This window comes from Anolis carolinensis, chromosome 3 (assembly GCF_035594765.1).
Source record: "Anolis carolinensis isolate JA03-04 chromosome 3, rAnoCar3.1.pri, whole genome shotgun sequence".
In the NCBI taxonomy this organism is placed as follows: Eukaryota; Metazoa; Chordata; class Lepidosauria; order Squamata; family Dactyloidae; genus Anolis; species Anolis carolinensis.
The window spans coordinates 141,887,633-141,905,307 of NC_085843.1; the positions used below are offsets into that span (position 1 = coordinate 141,887,633).

General features: G+C 38.5%; 1 protein-coding gene across 2 annotated transcripts in view; it reads right to left on the reverse strand.

The window, feature by feature from the left end:
- The window catches only part of pibf1 (progesterone immunomodulatory binding factor 1), a 108,243-nt gene that overhangs the window by 7,042 nt on the left and 83,526 nt on the right, over positions 1-17,675 (reverse strand). The window contains exons 15-16 of one of the 2 annotated variants that reach the window (XM_008106908.3): positions 14,503-14,633; positions 10,486-10,570 (exon numbers count right to left, since the gene is read on the reverse strand). In XM_008106908.3, coding sequence (XP_008105115.1) covers positions 10,486-10,570; positions 14,503-14,633 — 216 coding nt within the window. The remainder of the gene's footprint in view (positions 1-10,485; positions 10,571-14,502; positions 14,634-17,675) is intronic. The other variant, XM_008106909.3, reaches the window with a different exon arrangement.

Genomic DNA, 17,675 nt, shown 5'->3' on the forward strand with positions numbered 1-17,675 from the left:
TAGACTGTCCTGGAAGGCTAACATTTTCTCCTGCTTAGATCTGAATGTTGTCGTTTCTGATGTCAAATGCATGTTCATTTATCACTTGCCCAAAATCTGACTTGTTTGTTTATGGAAACAGTTGAAGGGTCATGTTGGCAGGTGATACATAAATAACATTGAAATATGAGCACTTCATTGAATTCAAAATAGTAATATATCCTGTATTACCTGCATAACTGGACTAGTTCTGTCACTGAAAATAAGTTATAGTGGAGAGTGTGAAAAATGGCCAAATAAAGATTTGTAAAAAAGGACTGGTAAGACATGAGAAAGACAAAGGCCACATTGACACTGCCATATAATTTAGTGAACTGTATTATATGAGTCTACACTGCATTATACTGCCATATAACTCCATTGAACTATATCATATGAGTCTACACTGATCATGTAATACAGTTTGAAACTGCATCATATAGTAGTGTAGATGGGGCCAAATTATCATCCCTACTGATTCATCCCTACAAATCACTCTTAAGCCCCTACGTTTTGTAATATCTCATGAAACACGGGTTTCAGAACATATTTGCTGACACGATGCGCAGTTTTACCTATAGCCAAAACTACTGGTGTCAAATTCCAACTAGTTTTCAGTCAACAACAACAACAACAATCTTTATTTATATCCCGTTTCTCACCCAAAGTGGCTCACAACATTATATAAAAGACACTACAAAACAATATATATATATATATATATATATATATATATATATATATATATAGAACAATAACTTATAAAAACAAAATTCCAATAAGAAATAAATAAACACATTTAAAAACATTAGTCTAATATACTTATTGCAAGTGACTTAACAAGATAGATGGGGATCTTAGCAAAACTCAATAAAAGTTAGCCTTCCTGTCATTAAAGCTAAATGTCTTCATAAAAAACTTGTGTGAACAGGAAGGTCTTTAGCTGTTTTTAAAAAGATGTCAGGGACAGGGCTGTTTTAACCCCCTTGGGGAGAGAGTTCCAAAGAGTTGGAGCAACCACCGAGAAGGCCTTCTCTCTCGCCACCACCAACCACATTTGTGATGGTGGCAGCAAAGAGAGGGCATCTCTAGAAGATCTTAACATTCAGGCAGGTTGGTATGAGGAGAAGCGGTCAGATAGGTAAGTAGGACATGAACCATTTAGGGCTTTAAAGGTCAAAACCAGCACCTTGAATCGGGCCAGGAAGGGAACTGGCAGCCAGTGTAGGTGCTTTAGCAGGGGGGTAATATGCTCCCTGGGTCCAGCACATGTTAATAACCTGGCTGCAGATCTTTGAACTAATTGAAGTTTCCAGACACTCTTTAAAGGCAGCCCCACATAGAGCCCATTACAGTAGTGTAAATGGAATGTAACCAAGGTTAACAAAAACTACTTTCCTTGTTCAAAAGGATTGTTATGAGGGGAGTGCACCTGAGGTGTACTTATAAAAAATACTGTAATGCACAATTTTTTTCTCTAAAAACATCAGATTTATGCTGGAGTGTGTGTACTTGCACACCTTTCTGGCTCATGATCCTTGTGGTTCGGTTAATATTTCTAGGGACAAAAAGCGGAAAAGGAATGCATGGGCATTGAGGCATAATGTGTAGAAGTCAAGAACAGGCTAAATTTGCTGAATCTATATAAGCCTTGGACAACTTAAAGGCTTCACGTTTCTCATCAAAAAGCCCTATGTTATGCCTTGCATCTGAAAGCAGCCTTGAGTCTTGATCACAAGTTGCAAAGAGTCAAAAAAGCTAGGTTATGCCCATAATGTCAACCAGTGTTGGTTGCAAAAGCGCAAAAGTACTGTGTGCAACAATGCCTTCCCATCTAAAGTGCCCAGCACAGTTTGAAGACCCTCTGAGATACCTAGCATGACACTCTTGACAAAGTCTAATAGGTCACAATTCAAAGTGGCCACTTAGAGATAAAAACAATGCTGCAGAATAATATTTTTTATAAACTAAGAATATGTAGTAGAATCATAGAGCTGGAAGAGATCACATGGGCTACCAAGTCCATCTCCCTGCCATGCACCATTAAAAGCACCATTAAAGTACCCCTGACAGATGGCCATCCAGCCTCTGTTTAAAAGCCTCCAAAAAGGGAGCCTCCATCAGACTCCAAGGCAGAGAGTTCCACTCTTGAACAGCTCTTATGGTCAGAAAGTTCTTCCCAATGCTCAGGTGGAATCTGGAATTTGAACCCACTGTTCTGAGTCCCAATCTCCAGGCCAGCAGAAAACAGGCCTGCTTCCTCTTCCTTATGACATCCTTTTAGATATTTATACCTGGATATCACATTTCCTCTCAGTCTTCTCTTCTGCAGGTTAAACATCCCAAGCTCTTTAAGCCGCTCCTCATAGGGCAGCGGTTCTCAACCTGTGGGTCCCCAGGTATTTTGGCCTACAACTCCCAGAAATCCCAGCCAGTTTACCAGCTGCTAGGATTTCTGGGAATTGAAGGCCAAAACATCCGGGGACCCACAGGTTGAGAACCACTGTCACAGGGACTCATGGTCTCCAGACCTTTGATTATTTCAGTTGTCCTCTTCTGGACATATTCCATCTTGAAAATATCCCTCTTGAATTGTGGTGCCCAGAGTTGGACTAGTATAATAGGTAGTATAATTGTGGAATAGTAGAGTAATATGTAACCCTGCCAACCTAGCAGTTTGAAAACATGCCAATGTGAGTAGATAAATAGGTACCACTCCGGCGGGAAGGTAATGGCGCTCCATGCAGTCATGCCAGCCACATGACCTTGGAGGTGTCTACGAACAACGCCAGCTCTTTGGCTTAGAAATGGAGATGAGCACCAACCCCCAGAGTCAGACATGACTGGACTTAACGTCAGAGGAAAACCTTTACCTTTACCTTATGTAATGTTACTGATTCAACAAAAGTAATTTTTGAAAAGTCCATAAAAGTAAAATTGCAGTTGAAAAGATGTCGATTTTTCTATTTCTGGGATACTTATACTGAAAGCTTCTCAGTATAAATGCTGGGACATGGCAAGCCCAACAACTCATTTTCTGTGCCCCAGTGAGAGCACTGAGTTTTTGCTTCTACCGTAGAAAAGCAGTTCTCCATGCTTTTCAAGGGCAAAATGTGTATGTGAATATAACTAGATTTTCACATTCAGACACTAAATAGATCCCCAAGTATTCCAGGACTGGGGGCTGTACAGCTTGCCAGATATTGCTGGACAGCAGCTCCCAACCTCTTCCCATTGTCTGTCCTATCTAGAGGAGATGGAAGTTGCAGTCCAACAACAGCTGGAAGGCCACAAACCTCCCAGCCTTTATGTATTCCCTTTTTCCTGTTATGAAGCAGACAAGAAGGACTAAACATGTGCTCTGTAAAAATCAGAAACTTGTTATTCTGTCTACATAACTGGTTTAATAAGAAGCATTACTTGTACCAAAACCATGAACAAAAAACTCAATTTGCAATAAAAGTATTCCTCTTAAGTTTTAATTCTGTCAAACAAACACACACACGTCTTTGGGGATGGAAGTATATAATAAAGGATTTTTTCAAAACAGCTTTGTAGTTATCTATTCCATAAATTATTTCTTTCCATTTTGGTGGTTCATAAATATATTTCCATTCATATTTTATATTTGATGTCAAAACTATGACAATATCCAGGAGAATGAAAAGAAGTTTACACAGCTGGATAGTAGCTACTGCAACATGAGTGAAAGATTCATAGTCACCATAGGGAAAATGAATATAATTACACATCTTTAAAATATTTGGATGATCTTACTGCCAACTGTCTCTTACTAAAATTTCAGTTCTTAACAATAAATAAATATAAGGCATGTCTCTTTCCCAAGAACATTTCTTATAATATACTTTTCAGTTCAATCTTGCAATCCAAACAAACAAAATGAATATTGTCTGTTTTGTGGAACATTTCCCTTCTAAATCAAAACCGGAGGTGCTTACACTGTTTTCTAATGAATTTACATTACAATAAACCTTGCTCATGTTTGTAGCATATGTAAATTGTGTTTCCTGAAAGCTGAATTATATTCAGCTTATGTTTATTTTACGTGACATGATGAAAGAAAATGTAGTTCTTTGGTGTGAAAAGTCTAGTAGAAATCAGGAAGTTATTCAAAATGCCCCTTTCCCACACATAAAATTATGCATGAATCAACTCATTTGTTAAAAGCTTCCCAGGTGATATAAATTCAGTAGCTTTTTTCATATTCATGCATAAGAAATATAAAAATCCAATGGATGATTAAAAAAGAAAGAAAAGTTTAAATAAAGCAGCACAATAGGAACCAGAAATGTCTTGACAATCACTTAACAGTGTAATTGTTGCCTGCTTCTCTGAGCTTCAGAGAATAGCTCCAGGGCTTACTTGTGATACAGAAAATGTCCCTGTAATCTACTTGGGGATAAAAAAAACCCCAACAGAGCATTAATAGAAACTAGGGTCTTAGAGCAGTAACGTAACTGAAGAAAAATGATAATTACCTCGTGACTGAATGTTTAAAAGAACTAATATTGTTCAGCAGCAATTTTGTTTTTAGATGTTTGAAACAAGTTATAGCAAATTTGGAGACAAATAAATTATCTTAGAAACACAATTCTGAGATTACATGGATGTGCCTTCAAGTCACCTGACTTATTGCCACCCCATAAATGTCACAGAGCTTTCTCAGTCAAGAAAACTCAAAAGAGGTGGTTTTGACAGTTACTTCATCTGAAATATAGCTCACAGCAGTGGCTCCCAACTTTTTCTTGACCAGGGACCATTTTGACCAGGGACCACTTGACTGGCAACCACTTTGACCACTCTCCAACCTTAGTACCAAAAGGCTTACAAATCAGTTTTTGGTCAACTTTAGATTTGGTTTGTTTATTTGGGGTGCTGACTCAGAAAATTGCGTTGGATAAACCACATCAGCTTTAGTTTCTAATACAGAACATATTCCATCAAGTAGTCGTCATCTGTTCGCCCACAAAAAACCATATTTAATAATGTAGAGCTGGTTTTCCCTGCATGTCTCGTGGACCTTATTTTAGGGTTCGCGGTCCACCAGTGGGCCGCGACCCACAGGTTAGGAACCACAGGCTTACAGCAACTGCTTATTAGTTGGTGGTCTCCCATCCAAGCACTAACCAGGACTGACTCTACTTATCTTCCAAGATGAGAGAAGATTTTGGACATTTAGGGTACTTAGATCTCCAGAGCTGTGGTCCAAGGCTGAAATCACGACATAACACCATACTGACTCTCTGATAGCTGCAATAGTGGTAACTATTTCTTTGGTGTTGAGAAAGTAATGCTTTGGGGAACTTTCCTGCACGCAAGGACGCAGAATGTGGGATTTTGTATAATTGTTACCCATTCTTTTCTACACTGATGCTCTGAGAAGATGTGTGTGTGGCAGTTTCTTTTTAAAGGTGCACTAGAACTGGAAATCAGCCATTTCCAGTTCTGGTGTATCTAACAAAAAGGAATGGTTGTTACTGTTCCTGCCTATTAACTTCGACTCACCTCCACAATACATAAGAATATTATCTGAAACACCAGAAATACTGTCATGGACACAATCAAGGTAGGATATAATTCTTACCAGAATAGCTGTTGTGATAAGTGTAAGAAAAGGGTAAATACATTAACGTGTAAGGACTGTAAAACCCAGTGAACAGAAAGCTGGCTAGCATGTGTATACCTTTAAAATATGTTTCATTTGAAACCTTTCATTCCATATTATGAACATGAATGGCTCCTTATAAAAAGCACCCCTTTACTTCGTCTCTGTGTTTTTTAAATGTACAGGATTCTTCCAGTGGTTCAATAAAAAGGAAATGTTTGATTGCAGTTAACAGAGACCACACATGCTTTGAAGAAAAAGGTCATTTTTTTCTAGGCCTGTGATACATTCTTGTATCTCATGCATTGACATATTTTAACTGAAACTGGCCTGACATTACCATGCAGAACATCGTAAAACTTAATTAAGCTGTCATGTATATTTAGGGAAGTGATTAGCCACTGTAAAGCCAGAGAACAGTTGAAAAACAGTCATAAAGCTCTTAAGTGTAGAAAAGGACAGGGATAAGGTGTTTACAAACTGATGTGAAAGATGGGTTTTTTTTTTAAAGCCTTATGTATATGTATATACATTGTCAAACAAATACTGTTATCTGCACTAAACATCTGGGAGAACATGGGCTATTATTTTCACCCCAACTCTGTCTTACTGCACTTGAGTTGGTCTTTCTCCAGGAAATAGAAACCACTCATTCTGCCTGGCTCTGATAAAGCAAGGGAAGGCTGTTGGCAGGCTGACAGTTTACCCAAAGTGTTTCTGAACTTGCTTCTGTTTTTATCCTTCTTAAAGCCTACCTGCCTCATTCTGGCATCTTCCTTAGTTCGCTAAAGTAGGAACTAGGGGACACATGGACTGATATGATCCATATAATGACACTGATCCATCAACCTCACTGGATAGCTCAGTGACCTTGGTCTCAAAGCACTGTTGGAAGGACAAAATGAAAGAAGAGCCCCATTATGTCACTCTGCACTTCCTGTGGGAAAGGCAGGATAAAAGTATAATGATCAATGCATATCAAACTTCCATGGGTTTGCTTGTATATGATGGCAAATGGGATAAAGAGCAAAAGAGCTCCTCTTCGTTTCCTATATATATAGTTCTCTGAGCTCCTATTTTATAACTAGTGGCAATATAATCAGTTAATTATTGTAGTTACTCTATGTGTCAATTGCCTTCTTCTCTCACTAGTAAATTTAATTTGGATAACAATAAAGAATATGTGATCCACCATCTTAACTCAGCGAGGATATGACACTCCGAAGTCTATAGTTCATTGTTCACATTTGCAGGTTTAACTTAGAGATTTGAAAGTTTATGGATTTGATTAATATTTTCTTTCTGGGTCCTCCGGTGTGACTATGCCCAATTTCTGGTGGAGGACCAAGAGATTCCTAAGGAGGTGTTTTCTCAGGCAAAACAAAAGCACGTTTCTTTTTATTTGCAGTTTTTACACTTTTGTGGAGGTCCTGCATACCTAGACCCTGCAAAGGAATAGGACTACTGTATTAGTCAGGGTGGCTATATGTCACCTCCAGTGAAAGGGCCATATGCTTCTGTTATATTTGGGGAGACGATGGATGAAAGGTGTTGCATAGGCAACTGGCTGGCCACTCTTTGAGCAGCATGCTTGACAGACCTTGGGTCTGATCAGACCTTGGGTCTGATCCAGTATAGCTCCCATGCTCTTAATCCACCTTTGTACAAATCTAGTGTTGATATCAGTGTATCACAATCATTCTTTTTTTAAAAGAGAAGTTTGTTAAAATGAGCAAATCATTGAATTTTGAAAATTAGCTGTAGTGCAAGAGTTCAATTGGAGCCCCGGTGGCGAAGTGTGTTAAAGCACTGAGCTGTGAACTTACAGACCGAAAGGTCCCAGGTTCAAATCCCGGGAGTGGAGTGAGTACCCGCTGTTGCTCCAGCTTCTGCCAACCTAGCAGTTCGAAAACATGCCAATGTGAGTAGATCAATAGGTACCGCTCCGGCGGGAAGGTAACGGCGCTCCATGCAGTCATGCCGGCCTCATGACCTTGGAGGTGTCTACGGACAACACCGGCTCTTCGGCTTAGAAATGGAGATTAGCACCAACCCCCAGAGTCAGACGTGACTGGACTTAATGTCAGGGGAAACCTTTACTTTTACCTTTAAGAGTTCAACTACATGACATTATCTAGGAATCTGTAATGATCCCAGTGTTAATTCCTCCTCTGACTCTAATACACATTTTTCTTTAATGTGAAGAAAGCAATCATCTATATCCTTGAGCTCACAGATAAAGGTGCTCTAACAGTAGGGAAAATGTCTTTGTGTTTAGAAGAAGATTCATTCTCAAATGTAACCTTGTCATTCACAGTAGAGATTCTGGGTTGTGTTCTCCATGAGGTCAGAAGCACATCAAGGGGAAAATTGGTGGACAGACATTTATGGTTACATGTGTTTACGTTTAGACTTATAATGTTTCTTTTATATGAATGTGAAGCACTGAATATTTGCCATTTACTATGTTGTGAACCGCTTTGAGTCCCCCTAGGGGTGAGAAAAGCAGTATATAAATGAAATTTAAAAAAAAATAAACTAAGGGAACTCTCGATCCAAACACCTCTAAGTTTCCAGCAGAGTAAACATTCTGATCAGCCCTGGAGATGCTGTAAATGAATTTTCTCCCATTACTTGCACAAGGAGATTCCTCACACCCCATCAATCAATCAATCAATCAATCAATCAATCAATCAATCACTCAATCACTAACACGTGGAGTGAGAGAGAAAATCAAAACATACTAGTTAATTCCCTATCAACAAGAATGCAACAGCAAAATCCAGCGGCTCTGACAAAGGACTCTGTCAGAAAGCATAGAATGGGTTCCTCAACTGCTAGGAATTAACTACCACCACCAGAGGTTAATTGTGATTCTTGACTACTACAAGCTCCTGGGGAAGTAGTATCTGCTATGCAAGGCAATTGTTTCTTCCTCCTGATGCAAGTCATGTAGGGATAACTGCAATGATTTTACAAATAGATTTGGAGAAAAAAAAATTCAGAACAAGGCATCACATACATGGATCGATCGTCCTTGGAGCAGTTAATATGGTAGAAGACAAATGCATACACTGTAGGACAATTCTGGAAACCAAGCAAGCACCTACATGTGCTGGAGAACATTTGAAATTCTTAAAGTGTTCCTTTTATTTCAATAGCATAAAGTTGGCAGCCTTTGTCTTTGCATGCATTTAAAGGTTTCCTCTTGTGAAACAACTTTTTCACAGAGAGTGAAATGAATGCACTCTCTGTTAACACTGACTGAGACTATATATTAAGGGCATAATAAAAAGGTATCGTATACCTAGTGTTTTTTAAAGTAGCATGCATATCACAACTTAACAATTAATTACATATTCAAGACAGTGGCTTTCAATAAATGTATTAAGAGACAGCTGGTGGCATTTAATGGAAATGAATGTACAAAGTGTTCCTAACATAAAGTACAAGTTCTCTGTAATATAAGAGAACTTTTCTTTGAGATTTTGAAAGTACATTGCTGACAGTTATCATCTGAACACATTTGTAAAGCAGGATAAAGGGTAATATACTAATTTAAAAGGGAAAGGAATTATCAGCACAGATAATTAACTTAATTACTCAACTGAAGTAATATCTAAAATGGTACCAGCATACCAAACATTGAGCTTCTCATATGTATAAAAAAAATCAAATCTCTGTATTTATTGAGCATGATGAAAAAAGACAATTCATTATGGTTAAAGAGTCAACATTCATTGCCTCCGTCCATCTTCAACTTGTCCTAATTCTAGGTAGCTCCTTTCTTCAGAAAGCTGCAAGATCAGTGTGATTTTGGGGGAAGAATTAGTTGGTGACTTTGCCCTGATGGTCATCTTTTTCCTAGTGTAGCAGCCTCAGGACCCTTGCAGTGAAAAAGGGGCAGAACAGCCTTATTCGGCTATTATATGAAATCATAGTGGCAAAACTCAGTGTTCTGACATTTACTCCAGCATGTCTGCCTCTGCTTCTCCATAATCCCTACTTATTACCTGCCAACAGCAGCAGAAGGGGGAGGGGAGCAGGAGCATGAAAATTTGAGGTCGTGTCTACACTGTAGAATTAATGCAGTTTGACACGACTTTTAACTGTCATACCTTAATTTTATGGAGTCGTGGAAGTTGAAGTTTTACAATGTCTTTAGCCCACTCTGCCAAAGAGTGCTAATGCCTTGCTAAACTATACTTCCCAGGATTCCATTACCTTGAGACATTGCAGTTAAAGTGGTGTTAAACTGGATTAATTCTACAGTGTAGGTTCACCCTAAAATTCTTCCTGGCTTGTTCATATGATACTAAACCATAAGATAAGTCAAAATCCACTTGTTTCCCCAGCTGTGCTGAGGAAAACAAAGTTGTGTCTTTGCAGGAGCCTTATGAGTAGCAAAACTATCTGGCAGGATACATTTCCCCAAATAAATAAATGCCAAATGGTGAAGTGATCACACAGAATAATATCTCTCTATGCCACTTGTGGTGGAATTGAGCTGTTACTATGATTTGCCCAAAGTAGGTGGGAACCTAGGTGCAATGTTAATAGTTTTTGTGTGAGCTACTATTTGTTATGGAGATTATCATCATTTAAGTCAGAATGATCCATGTTTCAATACCAGCCATACTGAAATTAATAATTATGTTAAAAATACTAACCAAATTAATGGATTCAAGAGGTTGAAAATGTGATGGGGGAAGGAATTCCGATATGCTATCAAGGAACTGCTTTGCTAGGCATTTATAAAAGTATATTTCTAAAACTAGCAAAAAGAACATATTCAATTCATTTGAATAATATGTTAGGAAGAAGTAATAAAACAGGATTACCTCACTGTGATTTAGAAGTCTTTCTAAATCTGCTGCCATTTGATTCTTGATATGAAGCAAAGACGTCTTTTCTTTATTCAAGACACTAGCAAAAAGGGGGGATAGTGTTAAGAAATACAGTAATAGCAATGGGTGATTTCTTTTAATCTTTTATTCTAGTTGGGGCATGAATTTTTAAAGCAAATTGTTAGCAACTATGAACACATACTGAAGCAACAGCATAAAGAAAAACTGTGTCCTAGTTAAAAACAAGTACTGTATACTGTATTTATATTGAGAAAAGGAAAGCACAAATGCTTTCTTTAGCTTGTGATCTACAGAACATTTTAAACTAATACTAGTGACTTCAATGGGATAGAGCAGTGGTTTTCAACCTGTGGGTCCCCAGATGTTTTGGCTTTCAACTCCCAGAAATTCTAACAGCTCGTAAACTGACTGGGATTTCTGGGAGTTGTAGACCAAAACACCTTGGGACCCACTGGTTGAGAACCACTGGGATAGAGTCATTGCAAATGTTCTGTATACTGGTTTAACCGGTTTCTGCTTTGTTCTAATAATCAAATGATAAAGCTGACTCAGCTGGGCTAATTTTCTTTAATATAGCTCTATACAGAAAAAGCACAATAAATTAAGCACAGTTTGATTTACAGCACTGTTCAAGGCACAATTCTGGCAACCAGAGTTCAAGAAGGATGTGACAGGAGGGCCCAAAGGAAAAATTATGGCATTGATAAAAAATATATAAGGCATACAGAAAATGAACTAAAATGTGTGTTTAGCATAAGTTCAAATTAACAAAAAACAAAAAAAACAAAAACAAAAACAAAAAAAACTGGATGCACATCATTTGTGACATTTTAAATAAAGAAAAGGGATTATCATGTGTGATATACTGAGCACTTGTTCTTTTCTGTTTGAATCTTTCCAGATACAAAAAAGACCTAAAGGAATTAAGGTGAAATAATAAAACTTTTTAGTCCTGGGGTGCCAAAGAATGAAAGCATTTGGACAAGGGGCCCTTTCACACAGCCCTATACCCCAGAATATCAAGGCAGAAAATCTCACATTATCTGAGTGTGGATTCAGATAACCCAGTTCAAAGCAGATATTGCAGGATTTTCTGCCTTGATATTCTGGGATATAGGGCTGTGTGGAACGGCCTAAGGTGTTCTATGCCTTAAAGTTGACTCTAACTTATAGTAATTTATTTATTTATTTATTTACAACATTTATATCCCGCCCTTCTCACCCGAAGGGACTCAGGGCGGCGTACAAATTCAATGCCTTCACATAATTAAAACAGCAATGAAAATCCAATAAAACAATTAAAACAATATAAAAATATAAAACATATGATTAAAATCCATTCCTCCAAAATCCTCGTGCTATAGCCGTAAATCAGTCCGGGGTCGTCTTTACCATTTAATCTTCGAAAGCCTGGGCACATAGCCATGTTTTCAGGGCTTTTCTAAAACTCAGAAGGGTTGGGGCGTGCCGTATTTCTCTGGGGAGGGTGTTCCACAGCCGGGGAGCCACCACCGAGAAGGCCCTGTCTCTCGTCCCCACCAGCCGTGCCTGTGAGGCAGGCGGGACCGAGAGCAGGGCCTCACCAGATGACCTTAGGGATCTTCCTGGCTCATAGGAGGAGATACGTTCGGACAAGTAGATTGGGCCAGAACCGTTTAGGGCTTTATAGGTCAAGACCAGCACTTTGAATTGGGCTCGGTAGCATATCGGCAGCCAGTGGAGCTGGCTTAACAAGGGGGTGGTACGCTCCCTGTAAGCTGCCCCAGTTATTAATCTGGCTGCCGCCTATTGTACTAGTTGGAGCTTCCGGGCCGTCTTCAAAGGCAACCCCACGTAGAGGGCGTTGCAGTAGTCCAAACGAGCTGTAACCAGAGCGTGGACCACCGTGGCCAAGTCAGACCTCCCAAGGAACGGGCGCAGCTGGCGCACAAGTCTTAGTTGTGCGAAGGCTCCCCTGGCCACCGCCGAGACCTGGGGCTCCAGGCTCAGCGATGAGTCCAGGAGAACCCCAAGACTGCGAACCTGTGTCTTCAGGGGGAGTGCGACCCCGTCCAACACAGGCTGTAACCCTATTCCCTGTTCGGCCCTACGACCAAAGCTCTGGTCATAGAGCTTTTATGGCAAGCTGTGTTTGGAAGTGGATTGACATTGTCTTCCTATCAAGCTGTAAATAATAATAATAATACTAATAATAATAATAGTTATTAGTATTTTATTCTATTTTATTTCTTATCTGCCTTTCTTAGTGGGGCACAAGATAGTTAAAACATACCATCATAAAATATTATGTAAAATACATATATTAAAACACATTTATATGAAATACATATATTAAAATACGCACAACAAGATTAAAATACAGTAAACACAGGGCACAAGTTTAAAATTCATAGTTAAAAATGACGCCAAGAACACAAAATCTGGACACTCCTGTCTTCCATCCCCGAACAATGCAGTAGATACCAATTGTCCCCCTGACAGTGAACTTCTGTTGCCCCCTTACTTCCCCCCCCCCATGCTTCTTAAATATTTTTACCAATTTTAATATTACATTTTAAGAAGCATTGGGGGGGGGGGGGGAAACAAGGAGGCAACAGAAGTTCACTGTCAGGAGAACAACTAGTGTTATATTGAAGAAGAGTAAACTTATGTCAGGTTGATTGGGCAGGAAATAAAAAAAAACCTTTTGGACTAGAGAAAAGTTCTCAAAGCTGTAACTGAAAAAGAAAATAGTCCTACCGGGTTTGGTTGTCATGAGGGAATAAACCCAATCATGGTGAATTATTCCTCTGTGCCATCCCAAGATTTACAACTTCTAAAGGATGATTCCCAGCGACAATTCACTATTCAGTAACAAATATATATTGCTTATTTCTCTCTTATGGGACAACCAAGGAAAAACTAACAACCTGAGAGTTCTTGGCAATCTCACTTGCCATGCCTACCATACCTGTATCTCCATGAAAATGAAGACCCTTTACCAAATATATCCCTGGACTTTTTGTGGCTCCTCAAGAAAATTTGTGGGGAAAGATAGCCTTAATTCATAGAGGCACTGATGTAATCTAAAGGTTATTCAAGAAGTTAATTGGGTTTGATGGTTAATAGTTGAAATAGCACACTACTGCAAGGGGATACAGGTGTTGTTTTAAGATAATGTTTGTCAGACTACTAATCTGGTACCACAGAAGCTTCCAGAGGGCTGAAAATGCCTATCATTGATAATATAACTGCTCCCTCTAGGGAAAATTATATGTAGAACAGAGACTGAAAGAAGTGGTTTATACATCACAAAAGGTCAGAAAAATACAGAGAAAGACCATCAACTGGGCTGGAGCCATTACATTCCAAGTCAAGTGATACTTTAGCTCTTTCTTCCATCTTTGGACCTGTCAGACATGAGAATCATACAGCCTCTAGCATTTCTCTCCCTTGCTTATATTGACTAGAGCTGCTAGGAGTTGCAGTCCAACAATATCTGAAAGGCCACCTAATACTCATTCTTGATGTGGGAATATTTAACATGAATAGACAGATCACTAACAAGAGAGATGCAATCTATATTTATGCTGTTAGCATTGCAAAAAGGCAGCATGAGTAGTAATTCATGCTCCTTGATTCTCAAGAAGGCGCAGGAGACATGTACGTAACTATGATGACAATACAGCTTTTAAATGTTTCTGCTAATTACCACCTTGAAATGGTTATTTAATGCAGTATAGCAATGCTTTGTAAAATTGGCTTGCTCAAGACAAAAAGTAAAAACGTTTTTGCAGTTAATGGTGTGCAACCAGCATACGTAACACTTAAACAGCAATCTACAAATGTAACCGTTTTTTATAGCATTGCAAACAATAAAGAGATCTGTTGCAAACTAACCTTGAGCTCAAAGGAACTTAATATATCCTGCCATTAAAATGGAGGTGGCAGGTAGAGAAATAATCCTAAAATCCAACAAAATGATCTTTGCTTAAATTTTTGGACACTTACGTAACATCCTTCTCAAGTTGGGCAATACGTTCTTTCTGCAAAAGTATCTGAGAATCTCTCTGTTGTACAGAATCAATGAGGTACCTATAAGGCTGTTGCACTTGGTTCAACAAAGAATTAACATTATCCCTCTGTGGAAAAAATTAAGAAAAATAAATTACCCTTTATATTTAAGGGAGCAAAAAATTATACACACTTATTATATAAAAACTATCTTGTAAAGCACCCATGAACACTATTTTAGAAGGTATATATTGGACCTAAATGTACACAATACTTAGAATAAGTCTCAACAGTAATTTCAGACATGAAATCAGCATGTTTTGAAAGGCTTACTTATTTCTGGTTCAGTCTACAGTTTACTCCGTAAAAATGCAATTCCCAGTCAGTTAATACTAGACAAAGAAGCATGAAACTGCTAAATGAAAAGGACTTTTCAAAACAGAACATGCTATCCATGCCCATTTGTTCTATTTAATTCTGTCCTTTTGCAATACAGTAGAGTTTTGCTTATCCAACGTACTGGATTATCCAACCCAGTCTGCCTTTTAGTAGTCAATATTTTCAATACATTGCAATGTTTTGGTGTTAAATTCGTAAATACAGTAATTACTATGCAACGTTACCGTGTATTGAACTGCTTTTTCAGTCGATTTGTTGTAAAACACGATGTTTTGGTGCTTAATTTGTAAAATCATAACGTAATTTGACATTTAATATGCTTTTTCTTAATCCCTCCTTACTATCCAACATTTTTGCTTATCCAATGTTCTGCTGGCCCGTTTATGGTGGATAAGCGAGACTCTACTGTATTTCAATAGCATGTGCACCACAAATTCTATATTATAAAAATAAAATATGTCAGATCAAATTTGATGCTATACTTAACAGGTATTTATGAAAATATCACTTTATCCATTAATTCCGAATCTCTAACCAGCTCTCATTAATGATAACAGGTCATGGCTCACCCAAGAAAACACAGTGGATGATCTTAGGCAAGTCACACCCTCACTTTCAATTCTAAGTTAAAGCAACGGAAAACCTCTGAATAAATCTTGCCAAGAAAACCCTAGATTAAATTTACCATACGTTTGAGTCAGAATGAAGGCACATAATGATCACTACTACCACATAATGTACAAATGATTTACTATATATCTTTGATTATAAGATGTACCACCACCACCAAAACTACATAAGATATGCCTATGATCCTAAGACACACCTCATTTTTAGGATGTTTATTTAGTGTGCCTTAGACTTGAAGAACTACAGCAAATCTTAGAGCAAAATAATTTAGTTTTGCTAGATGGACATAGTTTTCTACCTTGATCTACCATTGTTAGGATGACATGGGCATGGCTTAATACTGCATTTGGGAGAGTAATATTATCTTCTGAGTGTCAGTTGTCCAGTTAGTTACTCATTTTAAAGTCATTGAAACCATGAAGATTCTACAGGATGCTTAGCTGCAACTGTGATTTTCTGAGTTATTATCGCTCCCTTTAATATTGATACATTTTATTTCCATCTTGTGGGTTTAAATACTCAGGGAAAGCGTGGGAACCCTGTTCAGATATAAACACTCGTGTGGGGTGAGGTTCCTGTCCAAAATAATTTGGCCAGCACTGTTTCCAATAGGCTCTGCGCAGGCACAGAATAAACTATGTATGTGAATGCAGAAACAACCACTTGAAGAACCATCATGATAAGTAATTAAACTTGTAATTTCAACTTCTGTATGCAGAGAATCTATGTTTAATAATCAACTGAAACATGATTCTAATATGTTTGCCATATATATGTATTTTTCTTTCTTCTTGCAATAACCAGTTGCATAATTCACAGAAAATTTATTTAGTAATATTTTCTCCAACATGCCAAAATTTTTTCATAAGAAAAATAATGCTGCAATATATGACTTTATTGGGTTACATCCAACTAGTTCATAAATAAGAGAAATATTATTGATATCAATGATAATTACGTTAGTCCTAAAGAATATAACAGGTTTCGGTATCTGTAGCTAATAGGGCTATGCAAATTTTTCATAACTCATCGTAAGTCAGATCAAATTCATTAAACTCATACTTACGACGCGATATCCAATGCACAAGCGTCGTCTGCGTCAAAAAATTAAGAATCAAAATTTTAGCCTCTTTTTTTTTTTGGAAGTTGCATAGACATCGTAACTCTCTGTGATGCAGTTTTAATTCACAGAGCAACCAAACACTACTGGGAAGTGAAGCCAAACGTGTTGCCATGCCTCTCAGTCAATCAGGGCTGGGGGGGGGGGGGGAGGCAGAGCCACGGTCATTGCTCTTTAAATTCCCCAGTGTCTCGACACACCATCCACTCACGCTTAGGAAGGGAAAGAGAAACTTCACGGCGAGTGAGCTTTCCTGGCAGGCAGGCATAGGGCACAGGGCACAAGGTTAAATCGGAGACGAGAGAGGAGGAGACTCCATTAGCTGCTGCTGAGTTTACAGCTTACTGTAGCTGTGGATGACTCTTTGTGCTGGGGAAGGAGAAGGAGAGAGAAGCTTTGCACGCTGTAGAGACACTGAGCCAGGCACTGGCAAGCTGGGGCTTGCTTATTCTTTTTTGAGGTGGGCAGGTGGACGCCTTTTGCCTTATGACTGTTTTATATTTTTGTTGCATTTTAGGGAATCTTTGAGGGTTACTGCCTGGGCAACATTGCTCTCGGTGTACTGTATGTGCATAAAGCTAAAAAGCATACAACCATTTTTTCACTCAACCACAACTTGCCTTGGCAGCATTTTCTAGCTTTAGTGTGATCTCTGTGTGCGTAATTAAGCAAAAGAGAACACAACCACTAGTTTAACTCTGGCACTGCTTTTTCTAGAGCTAGAGTGATCTCTGTGTGCATAATTCAGCAAGAAAGAACACAACCACTTCACTAACTCAGGCACAAGTTGCCTTAGCTGTTTTTTCTAGTGCTACTGTGATTTCTAAAAACATTCCATGACATAATTCTGGTAGTTTGTTGTAAAAAGGTTTTTTTTGGGTAAAAACAAAAGAAATTCCCCAAAAATCAATAGATGAGAGAAACGGGGGGGGGGGGGGGCGTAACAGTGTTAAACATGTTCTACCATTGTAGCAGCTTTCACCCCAATAGCCCTAAAATGAGGGAGAAAAAAAACCTAGAA